General features: G+C 43.1%; 1 protein-coding gene and 1 non-coding gene across 7 annotated transcripts; one reads left to right on the plus strand and one right to left on the minus strand.

Annotated features, from left to right (window-relative positions):
* The first annotated feature begins 6 nt into the window (after positions 1-6).
* Positions 7-25536, plus strand: GCNT4 (glucosaminyl (N-acetyl) transferase 4). Of its 6 annotated transcripts, none has more exons than XM_027767986.1 (5): positions 7-101; positions 2880-2976; positions 6099-6237; positions 22202-22367; positions 23293-25536. In XM_027767986.1, the coding sequence occupies exon 5, from the start codon at positions 23294-23296 to the stop codon at positions 24662-24664; it is 1371 nt and encodes a 456-aa protein (XP_027623787.1). In that variant the 5' UTR covers positions 7-101; positions 2880-2976; positions 6099-6237; positions 22202-22367; position 23293; the 3' UTR covers positions 24665-25536. The 6 variants fall into 6 exon arrangements, with proteins under 6 accessions (XP_027623787.1, XP_014439398.1, XP_027623785.1 ...); XM_014583912.2 differs by having other exon boundaries at positions 22212-22367; XM_027767984.1 differs by lacking the exon at positions 22202-22367.
* LOC114005983 (U4 spliceosomal RNA) lies at positions 19537-19684 on the minus strand. The gene has a single exon (XR_003547762.1). It is a non-coding gene; the product is annotated as a U4 spliceosomal RNA (small nuclear RNA).
* Positions 25537-25862: the final 326 nt, after the last annotated feature.

Genomic DNA, 25862 nt, shown 5'->3' on the forward strand with positions numbered 1-25862 from the left:
CCGCCGCCGTGGGGCCCGGAGCCCGGAGCGCAGCCGCAGCCTCGCCGGGGCCGGCTCTGCCGCCGCGGGGACCTGCGTTGGGGGCTGCCCCGCTCCCTTCCGTAAGTCGACTTGGCTCCCAGGCAAGCGAGGGACGCCGGGGCCGGAGGTGTCCCGGGTGTGGGGCGCGGGGCCCCGTCTCAGCTGCGGGGTGGCGGAAACCCCAGACCCTCTTCTCTAGACTCACTTTCCCGCCGTGTAAACTTCGGCGCCACGTCCCTCTCGGGGATGGGATGGAACGGGGATGGGAGCGTCCGTCCGGGAGACCACGTCGGGGTCCTGGTCCGAGCCCGGCTAGGCTCCGCGCGGGTGGGTGCCCCAGGGGCCGGCGAGGGAGGGCGGGCTGGACGACCCCGGCGTGCGCCTGGCGGATCCCGCACCCCCGCGGTAGAGGCGGGGGGCAGCCTGGAGCACGTCCTGGGAGACGCCGGGCGGAGGCGCCAGCACCCTGGGCTAGCGCGCGGAGCGGAGCGGCCCGGCCAGGAGCGGCGGAGAGTCTGCGCAGGGCTTCCCCTGGACTCCCGGCGGGTGATGAGAACGCGGCCCCGGGGCGCGCCCTGGCTTGGAGGACTGGGGGAAGCGGGTTCCTGACCCGCCTGCGCTGGTGTGCGGCGCCCAAGGGCGGAATCCCCGAGGGACCTGCCGGGCTCCAGCTCCCGCCTTTCGGAGCCACCCGTCGCTTCTCTGTAGCCCTGGACCCGGGGCCGAGCAACGCTTCCTGGGACCCCGGGCCTGGGCTTTCCTGCCCCTGGGGTTCGGGAGAAGGACGTGGGGCGCGTTAAAAGGCTGCCCTTGCGGCTTTTCCATTTAGGGTAATAGGAGGCGAGGGATCCCTTAGTTCTTCGGGAGTCGGAGCTGCCCGCTGCGCTTCCTGGACGCGCCCTCCGCAGGGACAAGCTTCGCGCTTTTTAAGGTCAGGCTGTCCTGCCGCAGAGCCGGCCGCGATCGTCCCTCTGCGAGGTGGCGGCGCCTCTTTCAGCGGGCTGGGCACTTCCGGGGGGGGAATCCCACAAGAGAACTCTGGACCCGATTCGGCTTAATCTTCACTAAGCAAGCGGTGCGAGTGGGTGGATGTTGTTTTGTAAAACAATTCAAGAACTAAGCTTTCCCGGATGGGGAGGTTTCCGAGTCATGTAGCCTGGGAAACCTCGTCCAGCTGGACAGGTGATACCAGCCCCAGGCACTTTCCTCCCTTTTCTGGTCTTTAAAATAGAAGAGCAGCAAACCAAAGGATTAAGAGGGGCTGGGAATTATATTACTTCGTTCAAGTGAAGTTTGGTTGACATGGAAGTCACCCTCCTGATCTTACACCCATAAAACATGCCTCTATTATTAAGCCATCTATCAGCTGAAGACATTCTAGAAACTAAGAGTCCGTTCTGACAGCTTTTGTTGATAGTGTCTTCAGGAAGTAAAAATCTTTAAAAGTGATTTATTACAGAGAGCATTTCTAAGTTGCACTTTCTAAGAAGCCAATTCTGTGAGAAAAATGACAATTAAGATGTTGAACGATTGCTTACTTGTATTAGGAGAGAAACAATAGCCTAAGAATTTGCTTGTGTGGCACCGGCTTTCCCCTGGGAAGACGGAGTTTTCTAAGTGGTGGTAGTTGGAAGGTTTGTACTCTTTCTTTTAGAGGACAAGGTTTATAGGAATTGGGTACAAGCCGCATTTCACACAGAGGTAGATGGGGGAGAATGGCTGATGGGGCAAGAGGTCGGTCCTACCTTGGCACTCGTGAGTTAGCATGTTCAGGACAAGTGGCCATAAACTCCAAATCCACCTTGAATAACTTTGGCTATGCACCAGGCAGGGAGGTGCCGGAAGAGACCGCTGACAGCTGCACAGGGGAGCCATGGTGTTGGGAGCATGGCCTGGTGACTTGGACGTGTCACTCCGGAAGTAAAACGGACTCAGCTTCAGAGGATTTTCTTCTTAGGCTGGAAGGCAGACAGTGGCAGTAAGACAGCAGAATTGAGTGAAGCAAGGTTCAAAAGCCAGCTCCTCAGTGCATGTGTGTTGAGCACTTACTGTGTGCTAGGCCAGCACTGGGTGTTTGAGAGCACAAGGGCCTTCTTGGAGAGATTGAGGTTGGGCCTGAGGGGGAGATGGAGCTACATAAACTAAGGAGAAAAGGGGGAGTAGGCACAATGCACCAAGAGCAGAGGAGAGGGGAGAGAGCAGGGAAAACTCAAGGAGAGGAGCAGCCTGTTATGACTGGGAGAGCATGGAGAATGGCCCAGGGCAGGTCAGCAGGTGCCATGGTGAGGTGATGCCAGGCTGGGGGCCCTAGTGTGGATGGGATCCTCAGGACAGTTTCACACCTCAAAGTAGACTTAAAATGAAACAGAGCACCAGCTGCTGCATGGAGAGTATATCTGAGGCGCCCCTAAGGTAGACAGGCTGGTTCAGAAGGCCAGAGAGGCCTATCATTTGAGGCTGAGATAGTGACAGTGGGATGATAGTGAGTAGAATCAAGGCTGACTCCAGGGACTTGGGGGCTGGTGTTGTGTCAGGGGTGCGAGTGCAGAATGACTCCCTGTAAGTCTGCATGCTATTTACAGAAACAGGACCCTGGAGGAGGAGCAAATCTCAGGAGAAAAGGCAAGTTTGGTTTTGTTGAGTCTGAGCAGCTTTCAAGGCCCCTGAGTGGAAATGGGAAGCTAAGTGACTGGACAGAGCAGGCCCCAGCTGACTCTCCAAAGCCCACCTATGGAGAGCTGATCCTACTGGGAGCCTGGGTGGAGGGAGTGAGAGGGAGATGGTAGCTGAGGACTGGAAGCTCTCCTCAGAGAGCTGGGGCAGAGAGATGGCTTTTTTTTTTTTTTTTCTTTTTAAAGATGAAGGAACTTTCCACATATCTAAATGTGAGTGTGATGGAGCAAGTTAGAAGTTGAACATACCAGATATCTGAAACCCCATCCTCTGGATTATTAGGTAAAAAACAATCTGATTGCAATGTTATTTGATAACAAACTCGTGTAACAAAAAAACTGTTAGCATCTTACAGAAACAATATTTTGAAGCATGTATGACTATGAAATTTGAATTTTTGCCTTGTAGACATGCACATTTAACCTACAAGGGAAACATAGATGACAATGACACAGTAGAGCTGCAGCATGACTAAGGGCAAGGGCCATGGGCTGACAGGCTAAGATCCCTGCCCTTTACTCCGTCACCCCCTAGCTTATGACCTGGCACAAATTTCCTGGCCTTCCTGGCTTGGATACCTGATCTCTGTGTTGCCGTTGCCACACCTAAGGGATAGTACCTCTTCATGGGCTGAGTGCATCACGGGCGTGTGATGTCTGGCACACAGCCGGTACCTAGTAAGCCTTGGTGCTGGTGGTTTTCTATGATGACACTATTTCCATGGTGTCGTTTTGATCATTTCTAGGTGCAGATTCTGAGACTCAGACCATTTTGAGAACCCATCCGAGGTCACAGATCCAAAGAGTGGCAAAGTTAAGGCCAAGATCCCATCTTCCTTACTCAAAGACGGGGGCACTTTCCTCCCAGTGTGTCAACAAGTGTCAGTGCCAGATGTTATATGAAGTGAGCTGTAATGAAAGGATCTAGTCATCACTTCACTGAGGGTAGTGAAGCAAAGCAGGTAACATCGCTGTTGAGGCTTACAGGCTTTTCCCAAGCAATTTAGAGATGTATGTTTTGTTTTAATCTGCATTGCTTTGCATGTTATTTTATAGGCATTCCCATATGCTGGTAATTTTCCTAGTGGGATATAAAGGCTGAAACTTCAAGGCTACAAGAGAAAACAAAATTAATCAGGAATTGAATGCGTCTGTTTCAGTCCTAATTGGCCCCTGAGAATGGCGGGCTTTGGGAAAGGATTGGATCAGTAGTTATAATTTTTAGAAATGATGGGAAGCCAAGTATCATTGGGTAAAAGCAGGTCACAGCTTAATATGTTGTGAAGTTTGGTTTGCTGAACATAATAGAAAAAATGCAGGGAAAGTGGAAGAAGACCAGAGGGAAAATGTCTGTTATATAAAGTGCCAGAAAATGAAGCAGAAGCAGAAACAGAAATTCGCTTTATGAAGCTGAACTAATAAGAAACGCCAGGGGTCAGTAAGTAGAAGGTGAGTTTCTGCTAAGCAATGTAAAATTTTAGAAAGGACAAAGTCTTAAATACACTGTATGAGGCTTTAAGACCAATACATTCTCCCTAGTTTGGACTTAGTAAGAAACAGGCCATCGGCCAATCTGTCCTAGCAAAATCTTAGAAATACAGAATATTAAAGCAAAACAACCTAATTGTGCTACTTAAAGCAGTAGTTCTCGGGACCAGCAGTTAGCGTAATGGCTATGTCGCTGGACTCCCACGTAGTCGACCACGGTTCAAGTCCCGGACCCGGTGGCTTAAACTCATGCCGGGCATGTGTGCGTGCGTGCCCAAAATCCCGAGAGGAGAATGGAGGAGAAGGGATTGTGGTGTGGCCATCCCCTCTGAAGGGTGATTTCTCACTTTCTATCTCTCTGTCTGGCTGGCGAGTGGGTGCCCTATAGCAAAAACTTCCTTAAAAAAAAGGCCACACACCATATAGAAAAAACCTCTAAAAAAAAAAAAAAAAAAAAAAAAGAGAAAAAGCAGTGGTTGTCAAAACATGGTCTCTGGGCCTGGTATCCGAGCATCACCTGGGAACTTGTTAGAAATGCAAATTCTGAGGCCACCCTGTTCTGCTCAGTGAGAACCTCTGTGGATGAGGCCTGACAATCTATATTTTAGTAAGTTTTTTTTTTTTTTAATTATTTGGAGCCAGTGCCGGTGACACAATGCTAGGGCTACTGGGAGCCCCAGGTTCAGTTCTCAGAGCTATGCCGAAGCAGGCTGGGCTCAGTAGTAAATGCTTTGTAATGCTAGCCAACTTAGAGGCTGGGGCAGGAGGAATGTAACGTGGTACGGCCCTGTCAAAATTCTCTCTCTCTCTATGTCTTTTTCATAAAAATACTATATATATATGATATAAAATTATACATATTCACAAACACACACACACACACACATTTGGAACTTGCCAACTAGCCTTAACCTCTCTTTTGAATATATATTTTTTTAATTGCTAGAAGCCACGTGCACTTGCCAGAGAGAGAGAGGAGAAAGAGAGAAGAGAGAGAGAAAGCATCCTCCCATGGGGCACGGTCACGTTGCAATCCTTTTTCCTCAGTTTCTCCATCCCATCAAGTTTGTTGGCGTGCACAAATATGCCCAGCATGTTTTTCAAACCACTGGGGCTACAAATCAAACCACGGGGATCCTGCTCCTGACACACCATATTAATCACTGTACTATGGGGTCGGCCCTTCTCTTTTGAATTTTCACTGCTTTAGCCTAAACCTTCTGTGTGAGAAAGAAAAAAAAAAAAAAAAAGGACAGAAGGAAGGAAAGAAAGAATGAACTCAATTTTACTACATGCTTTCAACATAGATCATTTCTGTGATCCCAAAATGCATGGGGATTTCTTCCCACCGGCAGTCAGTGAGCTCTGCAGTAGATACCGGCTGGGTAACCCCTAATCCAGTTCACTTCCAAGACCACTCCCAGGTCAGACACCGATGGCAAGTTGAAACCCCTGAAGCTTCTGATTGGCCAGCTTCAAGTGAAAATTTTGCCTTCTAGAGTGCTTAATTAATTTTACAGAGGGCTAAAATGGTAAAAATAAGCAATATTTTCCAGGAGTTGTCTCATTTCAAATGACAAGGAAATGTCAGTTGTAGATCCAGTCATGGAAAGCTCAGAATTTCACTTATTAAGCAAATATTTGGGCATTTGCCGTATGCCTGTCTTACACAGGACATAGTGCTGAACGAAACAAACTTGGTCCCTGCCCTCATGACATTTAAGTCTAGTGGGAGAAACCGACATTTTAAAAAGAAAACTTCTAACTGCATATATTATTACAGATTGTGGTCAGTGCCACAAAGGAAAAGAGAGGAATGCAATTTAGACCACAGGGAAGGTATATAAGGAGGCCTCTTTAAAGACATGTTTATTTGAGCTGGACCTTAAAAGATAAATAGAAATTTCCATTTCTCAGGCTCGCCAGTGGTGTGGTGGTGAAGACAGCTGGATCCCGCATGGCCCTTGCATGGTTTCATTCATTCACTGCCATCATTGCTTCCCGCTTTCTACATTGTTTACACCATCAGCTTGTTTTGTTTGTAGGTGACACAAAGGTGAGTTTCAGCTTATTTATGAATTCAGGAATTTCAAAATAGTAGGAAGCAAAACTTGTTCTGTGTAATTCTCTGGCTTACTCTCCTTCCCTCAAGCTCTAGAATTAGAGTTTAGTGCTGAAGTTGAGAGTTAGCCAGGAGACTCAAGTTATTTAATTTAAAAAAACTCGTATATATTAAGTTATGCTCATACATGGTTTCTAAAGGAGTAGAATGAGATAATGTCATTGCACACACTCACAAAAGTTTTAGAAGGCAAAACGCAAAACGTGTATGGCAGGGATGCTTTCTGTCATGGTTGCTAGAGCATGAAAAGGGCTTGGAATTCTAAAGTTATAGCATGATCCTTATCCATTTGGTCAAGCCTCACCCTACCCCCACATTGAAATTCCAGCCTTAGACCACACTTAAAATCTCAATCAAATCCAAGCCTGCTTTCCTCCTCCAGTGTTCTACCAATCCTTTTTTGATGGGCTGATCTCATTTACTAATGTAAGCAAAAAAAAAAAAAAAAAGTGCCTGATGATAATGAAGTTTTCTATAATCTCAAGTAAATCTTCATTGTAATGGAGACAAATTGTATCTTTACCTTCTTCTTAAGGTTTCTTAGTTTGGCCTGAAAATTAAATTGACATAAGAAAGATCAACCAGGAGAAAAGCATCCAGACTTATTTTTTTATGAGTTTTATGTGGCAGGGAAGCCCTCATAAAGAAATAAAGGTCCAGGGACTCAAAGATGCAGTTAGAGTTCAACATTTATGGGCTGATCTGGACAAAGAGTAGTAAAATATGAAAATGTGACAAGGCCCAGGGGATTGGGCAAGGGTAGTTAACTGAGTGGAGAAGTAGCTAGGAAGATAAGAGTTAGTGTAACAAAGTTTGTACAGATTTCCCTCCACCTCAATTTTCAGTCCCTGATGATAAGAATGATACTTTCTTATTCACATAAGAATTTCATCTCCACCTTTTAAAAGAGCATGAAAGGTCAGAGTGATCTTACATCTGCTGTTTTCAAACGTCTTTGACTCAAATAGTCAATATGCCAGAATGGCATATTTTGAGGTGGAATATCTTAACTCCATTCTGAATACCCTATATTTCTAGCTCTTTTGTTGCTTTTCTTTTCTCCTCTGTCTTCTCTTGTTGGCTTTCTGTTTTTAATTTTTCCCCAGTCCAGTTCAGGGAAAAACAGATAAGGTTTTCACTTTGGAGAAGGACTTCCTGGCTGTGCTCAGGCTTGACCAGTTAGCATGCTTGCTTCTGGATAGATTAGACCTGTTTCCAAAGAGTCTACAAGCCCTGGTGTTTCTCCTGGTCACCTGTAAGATCCAGACAGCCCATGAGTAAACAGCTCTTTCAGACAGCAGCCAAGTGTGGACAGTTCTGCCCAGGCCAGGAAGAATACTTAGCATAGTTCTTGCACTTGCCGAGGTTCCTTTTTCTCTTCCTCTGCTCCTTTTGCATCACTGCAGCATATTTGCAATATCTGTGCTGTTGCATCCTTTCTGGTCTTCCCTACATTCTACTCCCCACCCCCCGGAGTTAGAGGTGGGGAGGAGGAGCTCATTCTGCCCAGCTGTTGGCTATCGTCTTCCACCAGCTTCCCTCTTCCTCTAACCTTCCAGGAGCCATCCTGACTCCTCCTGAGCAGACAGGCAGGCAGTTTAGAGAGATCTAGTGGCAGATGAGTCAGGAGAAAAAAATGGAATGATAAAGTCAAACACAAATTAACCTGCAAAGGCTAGAAATGTGAAAAATCACTAATAGAAAGGGTTTGGAGATTGTGAAGCTGAAGGAAAGGATGTGGAACTGGAGAAGATATTCTAAGAAAGGAGAAACAAGGCCATCCCATAGCACAGTAGTTAAGGCAACTGGATCCCATAAGGCCTACTGCCCAGTTTGAATCCCAGACCTGGTGGCAGGAGAAACATGCCAGGTGTGTGTGTGTGTATACAAAGTCCCAAAAGGAGGAAGAAACAGAGGAGAGGGAACTGCGGTATGACCAGGAGGGTGCTTTCTCCTTTCTTTTCTCTCTCTCTCCTCTTTGACGAAATTAAAAAAAAAAAAACAACAAAAAACAAAAAAACAAAAAAACTAAGATGAAGGAGAAGAGGAGAAGAAAAAGAAAGAAACCTAAAGTCAGTACCATGACAAGAAAATCCCTGAATAAAAGAAATATTTCCAAATGCTACCTGGCACTTGTTTTTTACTGCTAAATTGTCTCTACAAAAACAAACAAACAAACAAACAAAAAACCCTCAAATGTAACAAAATAACTAAGATTTATTGGATTGCTTTATCACGTTACCCAGGACCTGACTATTTCTCTCTGTGGGACAGCACAGTTTCTAGTTGTATCTCCCCAGAATCTAAGATGATGCCTCTGTAGCACGTGATAGGCACACAGTCAATGTTTGCTGGTTGCATAGGCAATCAAATCGAAGGGGACTAGAAATAGAATATATAAGAACAGAAGGTATATCCTTAGAATAGGTGAAAGCGGGGCTCAGACATTTATATGGACATGTTTATAACAGTGTTATTCACAGTAGCCAAACTATAAAAGCCACTCAACTATCCATTGATGGATGGACAGATTTTTGAAATGTGTTATGTACATACAATGGCATATTATTAAGCCTTTAAAAGGAAGGAAACTTTGACATGTGTTACAGCATGGGTGAACTTTGAAGGTGTTATGCTAAGTGAAGTAAGCTAGTCAAATATTAATGAATATATACTTCCTGTTATATAGATTTCTAGAGTAGTTAAATTCACAGAGACAGGAAGCAGAATAGTGGTTACCATGGGCTGGGAGTGGAGGGTGGGGAATGGGAAGCTTTATTTAATGAATGCAGAGTTTTAGATGGGGAAGGCAAAAACATACTATGGAGGGATGGTGATTATGGTTGAATGTATTTAATACCAGGGAACTGTATATGGAAAAATGGTGAAAGTGGCAAAAGGAAGATGTGTTATGTATATGTTACCACCATAATAGAAAAAAAGAATATTTTTTTTTTTGCTTTTTTTTTTTTTTTTGGAGAGGTTTTCGCTATAGGGCGCGTACGCTCGCCAGACAGACAGAGAGAAACATAGAGACAGAAAGTGAGAAATCACCCCCCAGGGAGGATGGTCACACCGCAATCCCTTCTCCTCCATTCTCCTCTCGGGATCTTGGGCACGCACGCACATGCGCCCGGCGTGAGTTTTAAGCCACTGGGTCCAGGGCACGAACCGCAGTCGACTATGTAGGAGTCCAGCGACATAGCCATTACGCTAACTGCTGGTTCCCGAAAAAAAGAATATTTTTATGGTTATCATCTAATCCATAAGCATAGAATGATGAAAGTTATTTTTATAATGAAGAAGGGTACAGGATAATTCTTGGAAAGTAGAAGTTATAGAGAAAGACAGCAATGGCACTAAACTTAGAAAAAATATTTAAAATAGTGCTACTGGGCCAGCAGTTGGCATGGAGATTAAGCGCCGGATCCCGCATGGCCAGCTTCTCAGTTAAAGTCCAGGACCCGGTAGCTTGAGAATCACACTGTGTACATGTGCATAAGTGGCCAAGAGGAGAGCGGAGGAGAGGAGACTGCAGCATGCCCATCGCCTTTGGGGGGTGATTTCTTGCTTTCTCTCTCTCTCTCTCTTTCTCTCTGTGTCTCTCTGGTGAGTGGCTGATTCCTGTAATGGGCAAGGACTTTTGAAGATTTTTTCCTTTTTTCTTTACTCGTGGTAGAGCATGTGCATGTATGAAAGAGAGAGAGAAACACCCTCCACAGGATCTGGTCATTCCACAATCTCTTTCCTCCAGTCCTCTTGCTCATCAGATCTTGGGAATTGCTCTGCATGTTTTGGGCTGACCAGACTAGGGATTTGAACCTTGGTTGCCATGTGTGTACTGGCCTCTCTTGAAGCTGCCCTCTTAAAGGACTTTAATCCTGCCCATTCTCTCATTATCTTTAAGATTTTCTCTTTCAAGACACAAAAAAGAAATCCAACTTTTTATTTTGAAAATTTTCAAATCTGCAGAAATGTGTAAGGATAGTACCGTGGACATCCATCTTGGATTCTCCCTTAACCAGGAGGACTGTGGGAAACTGACATGGCTTCGATACCAGCTCAGTGCAGGTTCCTGGTTGCTGCCTCTTGGAAATGGCTTCTGTTGCAGGGGTGGGCATGGCATGCTGAGAGGAAAGCCTGGTCCTTGTTTGCAGAGCAGCCTCTGGGCTTCAAAGTGTGAAATGCTTTTGCCCCCTTACTGGCATTCACCCAGATACTAGTCTGTTTTTCCTGCCAGCACGTACCCAGTGCATTTACTTCCTGTAGTCCTCAGCAATAACCCTGTGAGTCAGCGCCCTGCTTCTCTCACAGACGAGGAGGCAGACAGCTAACAAGACTGATGAGGTCGTGTTAATGGTACTCAGGACTTAGATTCAGAACCATTGGCCTTAAATTCCAAGCGAGTTTGATGCTCACAAGGGTAAAGCAGGAGAGAAGAATGAGACGGAGGAGGTCAAGTCTGTGGCTAGGAGACTAGGACTGGGTCAGGTAGGGGGGTGACTGAGAGGGGGCACATTCAGGACTACTTGATATATTTTGAGTTGAGATATACATGATACTAATATCTTTTTTCTTGAAAAGTGGATTCTGTGGTCCCCTGCTGTATAGCAAGCTCTCAGGAAGACAGCCCACCTGCAGGGTGCCCTTCCACAGAGAAGCCATCTACAGAGGAGGTTTGCTGAAAGCTGAATCATGTTTAACTGAGGCTTGGTTAGCAGACTGTATAGTTCTTGCCAATGCCAGAGTTAATTTGGTAAATCTTGGAGTCTGCTTTCCTTCAGATGTTTACTTAAAACTTCCTTCTGCCTCTAAATATAGATGGATGAGAAGTTCAGCATCATTTGAGACATAGTTTTGTACTTGGCTATATAGAGGATTGTACTGTTGTACAAGTAGCCACTTTAGTCTGGCTTAAATTTAATTTTGTTCTCGGGTGTGTGTATTTATTAAGCATTACCCTTTCCAATGGTCCTCTTTCAAAATGCAAGTTGCTCAAATAAATATATGAAGACTTCATTTTCTCATATAAGAATCATTGTGTTTGCTGTTGCCGGTTCAGTGGCTTGAGGATTTGGGAGCTGATTTTTTTTTTTGGGGGGGGAGAGGTTTTTCGCTATAGGGCGCGTGCGCTCGCCAGACAGACAGAGAGAGACAGAGAGACAGAAAGCGAAAAATCACCCCCCAGGGGGGATGGTCATGCCGCAAATCTTCTCCTCCATTCTCCTCTCGGGATCTTGGGCACACACACGCATGTGCCCGGCGTGAGTTTTAAGCCACCAGGTCTGGGATGTGAACCGCGGTCGACTACATGGGAGTCCAGCGACATAGCCATTACGCTAACTGCTGGTTCCCATGGGAGCTGATAATTTCCTTAGATCATTTCTCAGTCTATTCCTCATGGTCCCAAGATGGTTGCTACAACTCTAGCCATTATGTAGGAGTTCTAAGCAGAAAGTGAAAGGGGATGGGGCAAAATGGCATACTTACCACTTACCTCAGGATCCTTACAAACTTTCCTAGATATCCACGTTATATTTCACGGATAGCTCATCTGCAATGGCAGTTGGGGGTGGGAAGGAGGTCTGTAAGGGATACATGCTTCTGTCACCAGCAAAATAGGGGTTCTTTTTAGTAAGGAAGAAAGGGAGATAGATGTTGGAAGGCTACTGGCTGTCCACCAGAGCCGTAGGTCTGTTCTTGGATTTCATCCCATTCATCTCTATTCTGGCAGTAGACCACACCATTTTTAACATCAGAATCCATTGGGAAATCTGCAGAGTCTGGTTTTTACTTTTGCTTTGTATACAGTTGGTATATAAGTTTGCATAGACATTTCATGAGCTAAATGATATTTTTACTTTTTCATTATATTAACCTAAAATAAAGCCTGCATGTTGCAGCTTGTTACCTTGATTAAAAAACCATAGCTAGGGGAACCACCATCTTCTAGTAATGAACCAAAATGACGAACACAAAGGGAAAGAAGAGAGGCACCCAATGTATGTTCTCTAGGCCTTTTAGAAAACATGGAGTGGTTCCTTTGGCAACGTATATGCAAATCTAGAAGAAAGGTGATATTGTAGATATTAAGGGAATGGGTACTGTTCAAAAAGGAATGCCCCACAAATGTTACCAAGGCAAAACTGGAAGAGTCTACAATGTTACCCAGCATGCTGTTGGCATTGTTGTGAACAAACAAGTTAAGGGCAAGATTCTTGCCAAGAGAATGAATGTGCGTATTGAGTATATTAAGCATTCTAAGAGCAGAGATAGCTTCCTAAAACGTGTGAAGGAAAATGACCAGAAAAAGAAAGAAGCCAAAGAGAAAGGTACCTGGGTTCAACTAAAGTGCCAGCCTGCTCCACCCAAAGCACACTCTGTGAGAACCAATGGAGAAGGGCCTGAGCTACTGGAACCTATTCCCTATGAATTCATGGCATGATGGGTGTTAAAAATAAACTAATCTGTGGTCTATAAAACAAACAAACAAACAAACAAAAACAAAACAAAACCTAGCTAGAATGTATCCTTGTAGGAGATGCCAGCTGGAGAATTTCCTAGATATCAGTTCTGGACTTGACTCTTTAAAAAAAAAATTATTTATCTTAGAAAGATTTTTGCTATAGGGCATTCAGTGTGCTTACCAGAGAGACAGAAAGAAAGTAAGAAATCCCCGCCTGCGGGGATAACCATACCTCAATCCCTTCTCTTCTATTCTCTCAGGATTTGCGCCTGGTATGAGTTTTAAACTGCTGGGTCCAGGACTTGAGCTGACAGGTCCAGGACTTGAGCTGTGGTCGACTACATGGGAGTCTAGAGATGTAACCATTATTCCATCTGCTGGTCCCAACATTTATCTATTTATCTATTTACTTACTTGTTGTGATTTTCAAGCCAGTGCACCCAGCAGTTGAACTGCATTCTGCCACATGGGAATCTAATACCTTAATCACCATGCCACCTGGTGGCCCTGGATTTGATTCTTAATAAAATGAAATTTCTGCTTTTAAAATTACCATTTGGGGTCCAGAATGGCATAGCAGTTACATCGCTGACCTCCCACATGGCCTATTGCAGTTGGAGTCCCAGACTTGGTGGCTTGAAAATCACATTGGACACGTATGTCCATGCCCAAACTCCTGGGAGAATGGAGACGAAGGGATTGTGACATGGCCATTCCCCCAGGAGTGATTTCTTACTTTCCCGCTCACTGTTTCTGTCTCTCTCCAACAAGTGCACGAGCTGTAAGGCGAAAAAACCTCTTACCCCAAAAAAATAAAGAAAATAAAAATAAAATTACCATTTTGGAGGCTGGACTCCACATTGCCAAGTGTGGTTTGAGTCCCAAATCTGACAGCTTGCTTTCTCACTTTCTCTCTCTCTCTCTCTCTCTGGTGAGTGTATGAGCTCTGTGGCAAACTAAATAATAATAATAATGATAAACAAAATTAAATAAATAAATCTTTTTAAAAATTGCCATTTTGGTAGACTTTTCACAAGCACTATGGATTTTTATTTCTTCCACCTCTTTAACTTAATTTTGAGTTATAATGTTTCAGTTTTATTTTATCTATATGCATATATGCATATATGATCTGAGGGCAATATATATATATTTTTTTTTGAGAGATTTTCACTGTAGGGCGCGTGCGCTCACCAGACAGAGAGAGACATAGAGACAGAAAGCGAGAAATCACCCCCCAGGGGGGATGGTCACGCCGCAATCCCTTCTCCTCCATTCTCCTCTCGGGATCTTGGGCACGCATGCACACGCGCCCGGCGTGAGTTTTAAGCCACCGGGTCCAGGACACGAACCGCGGTCGACTACGTGGGAGTCCAGCGACATAGCCATTACACTAACTGCTGGTTCCCGGCAATATATATTTTAAATCAAGAAACACAGATTTTTTTATTTTTAGATTTAATTTTAAATATATTTCTTGCACAAGAGAGAGAGAGACACAGAGAGAGACATCCCCAACAGAGTCTTCACGCTGTGACCCACCCCAGTCATGGTCAGCCCAGATCATGGGCACGTGTGCCTGCCATGGTCAGGGAGGCCTCAGGACTTGAACTGAGGACCTATCCTATGTAGGTCCAGTTGTGTTATTGTTGTACCACCACCTGGCCCCCAAACAGATTTGTAGCTGAGTGGCGAAGTCATGCCAGAGTTGCCTCTTGAAGTTTCTAATGGAAATATAGAAGCATCTTGACGTCTCCAGCTGACCTCTCCACCATGTTGCAGAACCCAGAAAACAAACAAAAAGGTTTTTCTGATCATTTAAAACTGAGCACATCTAATCCATTCATGAAGAGTGGTCTGGCCACTCTTAACCTGGCTTTAAACCATTTCTGATGTCAGTCCCTTGATTCTCATCTTCATCCCTGTGCTGCCTCTCGGATGTAGTTATTTATGGGTGGTTAAGGGTCTACTTTAAGTTCACACATAGAAATCAGTTACTTATGCCTCTTCAGCTGGCTGTAGAATCTTTGAGGAATTCATTTTGGACAGTATAAAATATGGAGTTAGCCAGGCAGTATCAAAATAAAGACTTCCAAAAGTTTCAGGGGTTGGGGGTATTGAACCATGTAGACTTTGTAGGGTAGGATGGGGGGAGTATTTTCTTCATAGTCTAATAAACATACATTTGAGAAATAGGCTTAAATGTTTTCAATTCTGCTCTATAGAAAAAGAAGCCAAAATATCTCAACCCACATTTTAAATTTAGAACATAAAACATAAAATATATTTCAGTTTTATGCTCTGTCTAGCTAAGGGAAAAAGGTAGAGAAGAAAAGAGGATCCTGAGAGGAATGAAACCTCCGTTTGACGAAGCTTGAGAGGCAAAGATCTAGTCCACAACTTCACCCTTTGTGTGGAATCCTTTACATCTACTAAGGGGCAAGCATTGTATGCAAACTGTTTTCAACAATCTAAAATTTAAGGGCGTTGTATGTTTCAAATTCAACTTATTTTTTTTTTCTAATTTAAAATTTTTCTATAGAAGGACCAGCAGTTAACATAATGGCTATGTCGCTGGGACTCCCACGAAGTCTACCACGGTTCGCGTCCTGGACCCGGTGGCTTAAAACTCACACCGGGCGCGTGTGCATGCGTGCCCAAGATCCCAAGAGGAGAATAGAGGAGAAGGGATTGTGGCATGGCCATCCCCCTTGGGGGGTGATTTCTCGCTTACTGTCTCTCTGATTCTGTCTGTCTGGCGAGTGCATGTGCCCTATAGCGAAAACCTCTCAAAAAATTATTTTTCTATAGAGAAAAACTGTTAATGCTTTGCTCCATGATGAGGGTTATAAATTGTTACAAAAAAAAGTTTTTCATTCAGTGTCATAATTTCTTCAGACTTCTTAGGCATGTATAATAGTTTTGCTCACCAAGACACACACATGGATGAACTAAAGCACAGAATTGAGTCTTCCATCTCCTAACTGGTGTAACTGTACAAAGTTGATTGAATTCTGTGCTTTTTGGCTGCACTGTCACAGCCCTGACTTCAGATGGCTTTGAGGGACTACCTCTTGGTAAAGATATCCTGATGTGGTTGCTCCTCTAACAGGTAACTTTACAGACCACCCACCCCCACAAAAAAACTAAGAAGTTCTGGGGAACTTACTAGCTGGAAATGTTGTAAACCAAAGAGGTGGTGGATAGAGTGATTTTCATGTCTAGTTTTTTATATTCTGGCCTCAATTCTCAAAACCTTGAAGGTACAGTAGTCTTTTATTAAAGGACATGGTGACCCTAGTCTTTGTACTTGTAAACTGAAGCAAACTGTCTACAGAAAAAGTTATCACTTGTGATCCACTCTACAGGGGCCTCAGGCAGAGCCCCCTTTTTGAGCACGGGTCATCCTAGTCCACTGAGCCAAACAAAGGCCTTGTTTAGAGGTATGTTTTCTATATTCATATTGCTACAGAATTCTTAATGCTGCAAACAGGGATGTAAGAACACATCACTGCAGTTTTTCAATACTTAGAAAAGAATGGCCCCTAAAAGATAGTGAACCTAAGGAAAAAGTTTATAGCTTCTCCAATGCATAATGTCACAAATGCTGTTTAGCTGATTGTAACTACAGAGCACCAGTTGCAAGTGCTCTTGGATGTCTTTTAAAGAAATTATTTGGCCATTGAGCTTTCAAAAATATTGAGCATACTGAGAAAAATAAAATTCAAGAGATTAACAGAGTACCTGTCTTCCTAGCTTTCAAAATCCAAGAAAAATCTCCATAACTCTGAAACTTCAGGAATACTTTATACTCCAGACATTAACCAAAAAAGAGCATTGGCAAATAGTGAAAACAAATAATAATTAGAATGTCAGAATGAAGAGGACAGTGAAAGTTTTAGAAAAATAAAACTAACTTACAACATAGTGACTCTCCTAGTTTTCCCATAAAACCATTTCTCTTGTTGGGGGACCTAGTACCAATATTTGCATTCCAAAGTTGCCTTTTTTCCTGTAGCTCTTTCACATGCATTAGCTCACAGGACCTTCACAACAGCACTGTGAGACAGAAGAAAGAGATATAATTTAATGCATGGAAAATAAAGTCTTATCTAAGATTAAACGACTTTCTGTGGTATTTCTGGTGGTAGATCCCACATTTGTCCCATTGAGCAACTCCCCTGTATACAGGTACCCCCCTGGTGCAGGAGTTGAACCTTAGATTTGTGTCCAGAGATAGATAATAAGCAAGTAAACAAAGAACCAATTGCTTTTTAGAAAGTGCTCAGAAGAAAACAAGGAGTGCAATAAACAGGAGAGAGATTAGGGAAGCATAATCAGAGAGGACTTAAGTAAAGGATATTTCTCTCAGAACTTGAGGAACTGATCAGGCCAAGGCCCAGGAAAAAGTGGTCTAGCAAGGGACTAGCAAGTGCACAGCCTTGAGGCAAGGAAGAGAACATGATCTTCTAGGGTCTTTTAGAAGGCTGGTGTTGGGGCCAGGAGGTGGCATGGTGGTTAAGGCACTGGATTCCCACGTGGCTGACTGTGGCTCAAGTTCCATGGCTTGAAACTCATAACAGATACATAAATAAATGTATGTTTTAAAAAAAATACAGAATTTAAAACAAAATAAAGGTTGTTGTTGCTGATAGCTTAATTAGAAAAAAAAATACAGAGTTAAGATGGAGAGGAAGGTAGTCATAGGAACAGTATGGGCCTTTATTGCCCCAGAAAGGATTTCTGATTTTACTGTAAGTGAAATGGAATCCCAGTGGAATGTCTTAAGTATAGGGAGGGGGAATGAGCTGATTTAAGTTTTTTTTTTTTTTTTAATTAATGTGGCTACAGCACAGAGAATGAAGTAGAGCAGAGCAAGGGAGACCAGTTAGAATGTTATTTCATATCTAGGCAAGAGTTGATGCTGGCTTGGATTAGAGTGGTTACCATGGAGTTAAGAGTTAGGTGGATCTGAAATATATTTTGATGTAGAACCAACAGACTGACGATAAAACTGCCAAGAGATTGGAGAGGTGATTTCAAGCTGTGGTTAACGGTGTGGACTCTGAAACTGGATCACAGGTGAAAATCCTGGCTCTCCCATATAGTAGCTGTGTGGCCAAATGTAAGTGTTTGGATCCTCTATGATTTAGTTTCTCAATCTGAAAAAGGAGGACAATGATAGTACCTACTTTACAAATTGATTGAACAGAATAAGTAAGATAATGAAGATAGTACTAACACTCAGCACAGGCCACTAGGAAGAGATGGGAATGTGTCTTCTTGGACAACATGATGGTTTCATTGATTTTGGCTAGAGCAGTTTTAGTTGAGTAGGAATGGAGCCAGGCTGGACTGGATGCTTCATGAGTGTCCTGATCACGAGAGGGAGAGAGAGAAATAGAGAAGGAAAGCAAGAAAGCAAGCTGCCAGGTCTAGGACGCAAACTGCAGTCAGCCATGTAGGAGTCCAGCATCCCAACTACCAGGCCACTTGCTGGTCCCAAACACATTATTTCTATGATCTGAATGTGCCCCCAGAGTTCAAGCGTAGAAACTTAATGTCAATGTTAGGGCATTAAGAAGCCTTGTCATTATTTGCCTTTGCAATCTTTCCTCTAGAACAATGAGAATGTAAGGTCACCTGGGCAAGAAATTTGTCTTCCTGCTCCTTTAGGAAGTGATTAAGTCATGAGGGTAGAGCCATCATGAATGAGGTTACTGACCTTTTACAGATATGAGAGAGAGCTGTTTGCCCCTCTACCCTTTTTCTGTTCTACCTCCCACCATGCGAGACATAGCAGCAAGGAACCATCTTGGAAGCAAAAGTCAGCTCTTACTAGACACAGAATGTGCACCTTCATCTGGAACGTTCCAGCTTCCAGAGCTATAAGAAGTAAATTCTTCAGTTGAAGGTATTTTGTTATAGTAGCAGGAACAGACTAAGATACAAATGTAATTTTTAAAAAAATTTTTAAGAGAGGTTTTCACTATAGGGCGCGTGCGCTCCCCAGAAAGACAAAGACAGAGAGACAGAAAACAAGAAATCACCCCCTGGGGGGATGGCAACGCCGTAATCTCTTCTGCTCCGTTCTCCTCTTCGGATCTTCGGCATGCACGCACACGCACCTGGCGGCGTGAATTTAAGCCACTGGGTCCAGGACTCAAACTGCGGTCAACTACATGGGAGTTCAGGGACATAGCCATTATACTAACTGCTGGTCCCAACTCAATCATTTTTAAAGTCTTTTTCAGTTTTAGGATTTCTCTTCTAGGCCTCTTCAGGGACTATGGGTTTATTAATTAAGCATTGGTAAAGAACACTTAGAAAAGTAAATTCTATTATTTTTTTTAAATCATTCTTTTATTTAATGTTATTGTTATTGTTACTTTTTAAAAATTTTACCAGAGAGAGACGGGGGTGGGGTGGGGGGGGGAGGAGAAAGCAAGCCACCAGGTCTGAGACTCGAACTACAATTAGCCATATGGGAGTCCATCGCCTTAACCACCATGCCAACTGCCAGCCCCAGTAAATTCTATTATTTAACTGAAGTTTTCCTGTAGTATGTTTACCTCTGTTAGAAATTATTTACTGTCTAACAATTTACAGATCCAGTTTAGGGTAGGATTCATTCATAGCATATAGTGAAATGAAGAAATAGATAAGGATAGACTGTCAAAAAGCAAACCAAAAAAAAATGTGTTTATTAAAAATCGTCTGAAAAGACATATGAAAGATCTTCAGAAACTTCTAAGAAAAATGCGTATTATGAAAAGATAATGCTTAAATTTCAAACTTTTTTTGCTCTGTAATAAACTTATACTTTAATTCCATTCTTCTATGAACTTTTTCAATTAGCAATAATCGCGTCTCGGATAAACCTCATTGGCTACGATACTGCCACTGCGCAAAGCTCTTCTATGAACTTTTTGAAGGCCCATCATACTGTTCACAGAATGCTATGGCCAAGTGGTAGATCACTGGGGAGCTTTATTTTCATCTTTACATTTTGCTGACTTTTAAAATTTTTTAAACAAAAGTGTATATAAACACCAGTCGAAAGTCTTTTTCTTTTCCTTTTAGAGACTGCAATTATTTGAGGACTGCATCATGTAGCTGAGCCAGTCATGCTTGTATTTTATGTAGTTGCTTTGCTTCCCCACTCACAGCTTGGTCATTATTTGCCTTTGCAATCTTCCCTCTAGAACAATGAGAATGTAAGGTCATCTGGGCAAGAAACTTGTCTTCCTGCTCCTTTGCACAACTCTTGGGGTGCCGTGGGGGTGTGGAGGAAATGCATCTGGGCTGAGTCATCCTCCCACCTAATGGTCTCACTCCAAAACATCCTCTGGGATTGTCAATAAGCAAGTCATCAAGGGGAGAATCAATGACTTTATTGAAATCGAGGAGCTGCGGTAGAAGGACCTTAACTTTTACAACTAGGTCAGGATTCTTTTTTTAGTGAGCTCATCTTTTTATTAGTGTTCTTCGGCGATGACACCTCTTCATAAGACTTTAGGAAGAAACAAAATCCTGACATTTTTAGATTAATAAACTCTTCATATCCTATTTTCAAACTGACAGATAATAATATCACATTTAAGAACTTTAAAGTGGCCCATGGAGAACATATCACGTGGTGAAAGATTTCACCCAGAAAAAGCTTTCTAGAATACTTAGCAATTCTCAGGGAACCTGAACTGTGTCACAGGCAACTACAAGAACAAATGAATCAGTTTTTGGTAACAGGATATGAGACAGGAGTAACTGATATCAGAATCCCTTGAGATGAGCTTGCTTCCTTTTCCTTTCATCGATTTCATTGGCTGGACAATGGACTATCCCTTCATTAGCTCATTGACTGGCCCTAGCCTCTGACTGCAGAAACAGTGTGATTCATCACCCAGCATCCCACCAGGCCAGATCTGCATGTAAATAATCTTTTTAATTGGTTGGGAATGTGTCAGGACTTCAGCATGGTTTGAAGTTCATTTCTGTTCCTGCGTTGGGACAGTTAGATCAATGTAGTGATAAAATTTAGTCAAGGATTTAAATTGTTGTGGAAACTCTGGAGAATTTTTTTTCTTTCTGCTACAAAAGACAGTAGTGCTTGGAGGGTGAAGAATACTTCTCTAGAGCAAGTTGCAAATAAAGCACTTTTTAGATCTGTAACCTTGGGCAATTTTTAATTGCCTCATGTACCTCTATTTCATTTCTTGCAAAAGGGAGATGGTTGTACCTACCTCATTGATCATTGAGAGAATTTAATTATTTCATGTGGAATACTTGGCACAATGCTTCAAGTAACAACTTTTTATTCAGTGATTCTACACTAATAGTGATATAAATTAATACAGAGCATGACAGGCCCAGCACAGTAGCATGTACTGGTAGACACCGCTACTCAATAGACTGAGGCCACATGGGTGGTCCTGATCCAATTCTTGGCCCACTGAAAAGATGGGTGTGGAGTGGGCCTGTTGCCCCAGCAACTCGGGAGGCTGAGGCAGGATTGTGACACAGCAAGACCCTGTCTAGATAGATAAACAGATTAATAAATCGATAGCATGACATGGGGCCAGTTACTAATTCTAAAATATTGAATTTATGCCAAGACTTTTGAGGGAAATAGGAAGTAGATTGAAAAATAAGACAAAAAGCCATACATGTGAGCAGGATGTTGGTTTGTTTGTTTGTTTATTTTGCCAGAGTGCACATATGCTCGTCAGAGACAGATGGAGAGAGGGAGAGAAAAAGCATTCCTTAATGGGGCATGGTCACGTTACAAGCCCTTCTGTATTTCTTGTTCCTGTTGGAATTGGAGGCACACGCATACACAGGCCTGGCATGTTTGTCAACCCATCAGGGCCAGGATTTGAACTGTGTAGTCGGCTATGTAGGAGCTGGCTTCCTTGACCACCAGGCATGGGGCCAGCCCCAGGGTTTTTAAAGTGCTTTCCATCAGTGTGTACTAGTAGTGGGGTGGTTTGAGAATGAAATAATGGTGATGAGGACAGAGGAAGGCACAGCATTTACCAGGCAGTCAAGGTCTGGAGCTTCGCTAGAGCACTTTGCATGTATTGCCTCATTAACCCCACGATCCCTTTGAGATTGCCACTGTTAACTTCGAGTCATTTATTTGGGGACCTAGAGATGTGGAGAACTGGAGGGGCCTCTCTAGGTCCAGGTACTAGATAGGCCTTCCTGAGCTGAATGCTCCTGCTACTGGGCTAGGGCACGTTGTTACGGGGCGACGTGTGGCTTCCTCTCCCTGTCAAGCACCTGAGGATTCAGGTCTTAGCCTTCAGCAGCTTTGTCCTTCCCTATGGCATTGCTATGACCTCCTACTTTGGACAGAGAGTGACTTCTTTTACATTGTCTGCATAAAATGGCTTGTGGATGCTTTCTTTTAAAAACAAAATAATCCATAAGTTTTTTACAGAGTACTGGAAAACTCCGAAGATTGGAGTCAGGCAAGCTGGGCACAGGAAGAGAAAAGGCCGAACAACTAGTCCTCTCAGCATAAGAAGTGCAGGCTGGAAAGAAAGGTGTTGGCAACGTAAACATGGAAGTTGGAATCCAGAGAGCATGGGAGAGAGTGAGTGAGATGTGCAGTGAGCTGAGAACGGGACCCTGAGGCAAGCCACAGAGGAGTGATGAGATGTGCAGAGATCAGGGGCTTTTGTGCCTTGGCCCAGGGGTGTTAGGGTGCTTGCGATTCTCTAAACAAGAATGGTCCAAGTAGAGGTGAGTGAGGAAGGATGGATGGCATTCTCAAGAGACAGCTTTGTTAATTGATCTATATAGAATAAATCTGAAAAAATAAACTGAGTTTAAAAAAGAAAAAAATTATAGTGTCTTCCAGCTGTTTTCATTTATTTCTTTTTTTGTAATGAATTATTTTATTTAACTTTACTTATTTATTTTAATTTGACTAGAGAGAGAAGGAAAATGAGAAAGCAACCACTAGGTGCGGGACTTGAACCGTGGTCGGCTATGTGGGAGTCCAGTGCCCTTAACCACCACACCACCTGCCCCTCTCTCCCCCTGCTTTCATTTCTGAAGGGAGGATTCTCTGGGCTTTCCCTAGCTGACCTTAGACCTAAGTCTAATCTGATCCCAAGGTAGACTCATGATGGATGTTCCTTTTGGCCTCCAGCAACTTCTTTGCACCTCTTGAGGACCTCCATCCAAACCAGCTTGGTCCCTCCTCAAATATGCCAAGCAGAAATGCCGACAATATAAGACACGTGATATTTATAATTTAGGCATTTACATTATTTTTTACTTTATTTGGTAACCAACATCTATCAAAATTAGGGATAGTTAACACAGAATACTACAAAATACCATCATTGTACAATTTCTAGTTTCCTGGATTCCTTCAAGGGCAAGAACTGCTTTTTATTAATCTTTGGACCAGTATTCTGCCCAGCATGTGGTAGAAGCCTAACACATTTTAGATAAACTGAACTGATTTTTTCTTAATATTTTAACTGAATTTTTCCTTTCTCCTCCTACAGAATGAAGACACTCAAATGCTGTTTTAAATATACCCTACAGCAGAAAGTTTTCATCTTGTTTTTAACCCTGTGGCTATTCTCCTTGTTAAAACTTCTAAACGTGGCAAGACTCCTGTTCCCTCCCAGAGGCATTTACTTGGTAGAGTACTCCTTAAGTACCTCTCCTTTTGTAAGAAACAGATACACCCGTGTTCAGGATGAAGTCAGGTATGAAGTTAACTGTTCAGGTATCTATGAGCAGGAGCCTTTGGAAATTGGCAAGAGTCTGGAAATAAGAAGAAGAGAAATCATCGACTTGGAGGATGAAGATGTTGTGGTGATGACCAGTGACTGTGACATTTATCAGACACTAAGAGGATACACTCAAAAACTTGTTTCGAGAGAGGAGAAAAGCTTCCCAATTGCCTATTCATTGGTCGTGCACAAAGATGCAATTATGGTTGAAAGGCTTATCCACGCTATCTACAACCAGCACAATATTTACTGCATCCATTATGACCGTAAGTCACCTGATACTTTCAAAGCTGCCATGAACAATTTAGCTAAATGCTTCTCTAATATTTTCATTGCCTCCAAATTAGAGGCTGTGGAATATGCCCACATTTCCAGACTGCAAGCTGATTTAAATTGCTTGTCAGACCTTCTCAGGTCTTCAGTTCAATGGAAATACGTTATCAACTTGTGTGGTCAAGATTTTCCCCTGAAGTCAAATTTTGAGTTAGTGTCGGAGTTGAAGAAACTCAATGGAGCAAATATGTTAGAGACAGTGAAACCCCCTCACAGTAAAACGGAAAGGTTCACTTATCACCATGAACTCAGACATGTGCCTTACGAATATGTAAAGAAGCTCCCAATACGGACAAACATCTCCAAGGAAGCACCACCTCACAACATCAAGATATTTGTTGGCAGTGCTTATTTTGTTTTAAGTCGAGCATTTGTTAAGTATGTTTTCAATAACTCCCTCATTAAAGACTTTTTTGCGTGGTCTAAAGATACGTATTCTCCTGATGAGCACTTTTGGGCTACTTTAATTCGGGTACCAGGAGTACCTGGGGAGATTTTCCGATCAGCCCAGGATGTGACTGATCTGCAGAGTAAGACTCGCCTTGTCAAATGGAATTATTACGAAGGTTTTTTCTATCCCAGTTGTACTGGCTCTCATCTTCGAAGTGTGTGTATTTATGGAGCAGCAGAATTACGGTGGCTCTTAAAAGATGGACATTGGTTTGCTAATAAATTTGATTCTAAGGTGGACCCTGTCTTGATTAAGTGCTTGGCAGAAAAGCTTGAAGAGCAACAAAGACAGTGGATCACTTTGTCTTCAGAAAAATTATTTATAGAAAAAAAACCCACAGTCACTTCATTATAGTATAATCAGGATGGACAGAAGGGGCTTTCTGATAAATGGAATTAGTACCGAATTATATACTACACCATGCCCAATACAACTTGAACTTAATCCTCTCATAGTTGCAAAGGTGCCTAAGAGTCTATGCACAAGTAAAGTGACCTAGCCTTTGATGATGGAGCCTACGGCTGAATGGTTTTGTAAATGTTTTTAATCTCACTGAGCTAAATCAGAGATCTTAAACATTCCATCAGTCATCAAATATTTATTGAGCCCCTAAGTGTAGATGAAGCACTTTTTTAGAAAACATGTAGAAATTAAATCTAAATTGTAATGAGTTGCACAATGCCTTCAAGAAAATGCAGCGTTACCCTCCTCACATAGCAACCTGATATTTTAAGTTCTCCATACAACGGTCAGGATTCCCCTGAGGAAGTTTTGGAACCCTGTGGTGATCCCATAAGCTGTCCATTTCAGAGTAGTGTTTAACCACAGTGACCACCATTCCACTTTCTCTTAATCCAGCTCCCTAGACTTTTCTTAGCCATCATATTTGGAGGAAGAGATCCACTACCTCAGAAAAGCTCAAAGAATTGTCCGATTTACTGCTTGCCAAAGCATAATTTATCTTTTGGTGCATCACTTGTTCAATGGGAGACTCTGAAGGTCGGACATTAATAGTGTATGAATGTTAGGGAAGGCGACGGCGGGCAAGGAAGGGATGGGATGGGTGGTGCCTGGAGAAGAGCAAAGGGATTTATAAAATTTTACATTGTGTTACACAACAGTGTCATGGATGGCCTCCTTTTTAATTCAACTGCTTTTTTACTTATTTTGGAAAATCTTTTTAATTGTCAGAGGGCACATTCCCTCCCCCTCCCCCGACCCCTTACTGAGAGGAGAAAGGAGAACTCATGCCCCAGTGGGGCATGGTCACACTGCAGTGTGACCTCTATGTTTCTCCATCCTGTCTGGCTTTGGGGAATGCACATGTGACCAGCATGTTTTTAGAGCTACCAAGGCCAAGATTCAAATTTCAGTTGATTCCCTTAACCACTAGACCACAGGCTAGCCCTCAAGTGTTTCTTGAAAATGCATTTACCAATTAAATATAGGAACTGATTAATGGTTCAAAGGGTTACATACCAGAACATTAAACCTAAGTCTTCCAGTCCTTACTTAGGTTAATATGGGTAAATTTCCTTACAATGGGATACTT

Source organism: Tupaia chinensis, unplaced genomic scaffold (genome assembly GCF_000334495.1).
Source record: "Tupaia chinensis unplaced genomic scaffold, TupChi_1.0 Scaffold145093_1, whole genome shotgun sequence".
NCBI lineage: Eukaryota > Metazoa > Chordata > Mammalia > Scandentia > Tupaiidae > Tupaia > Tupaia belangeri.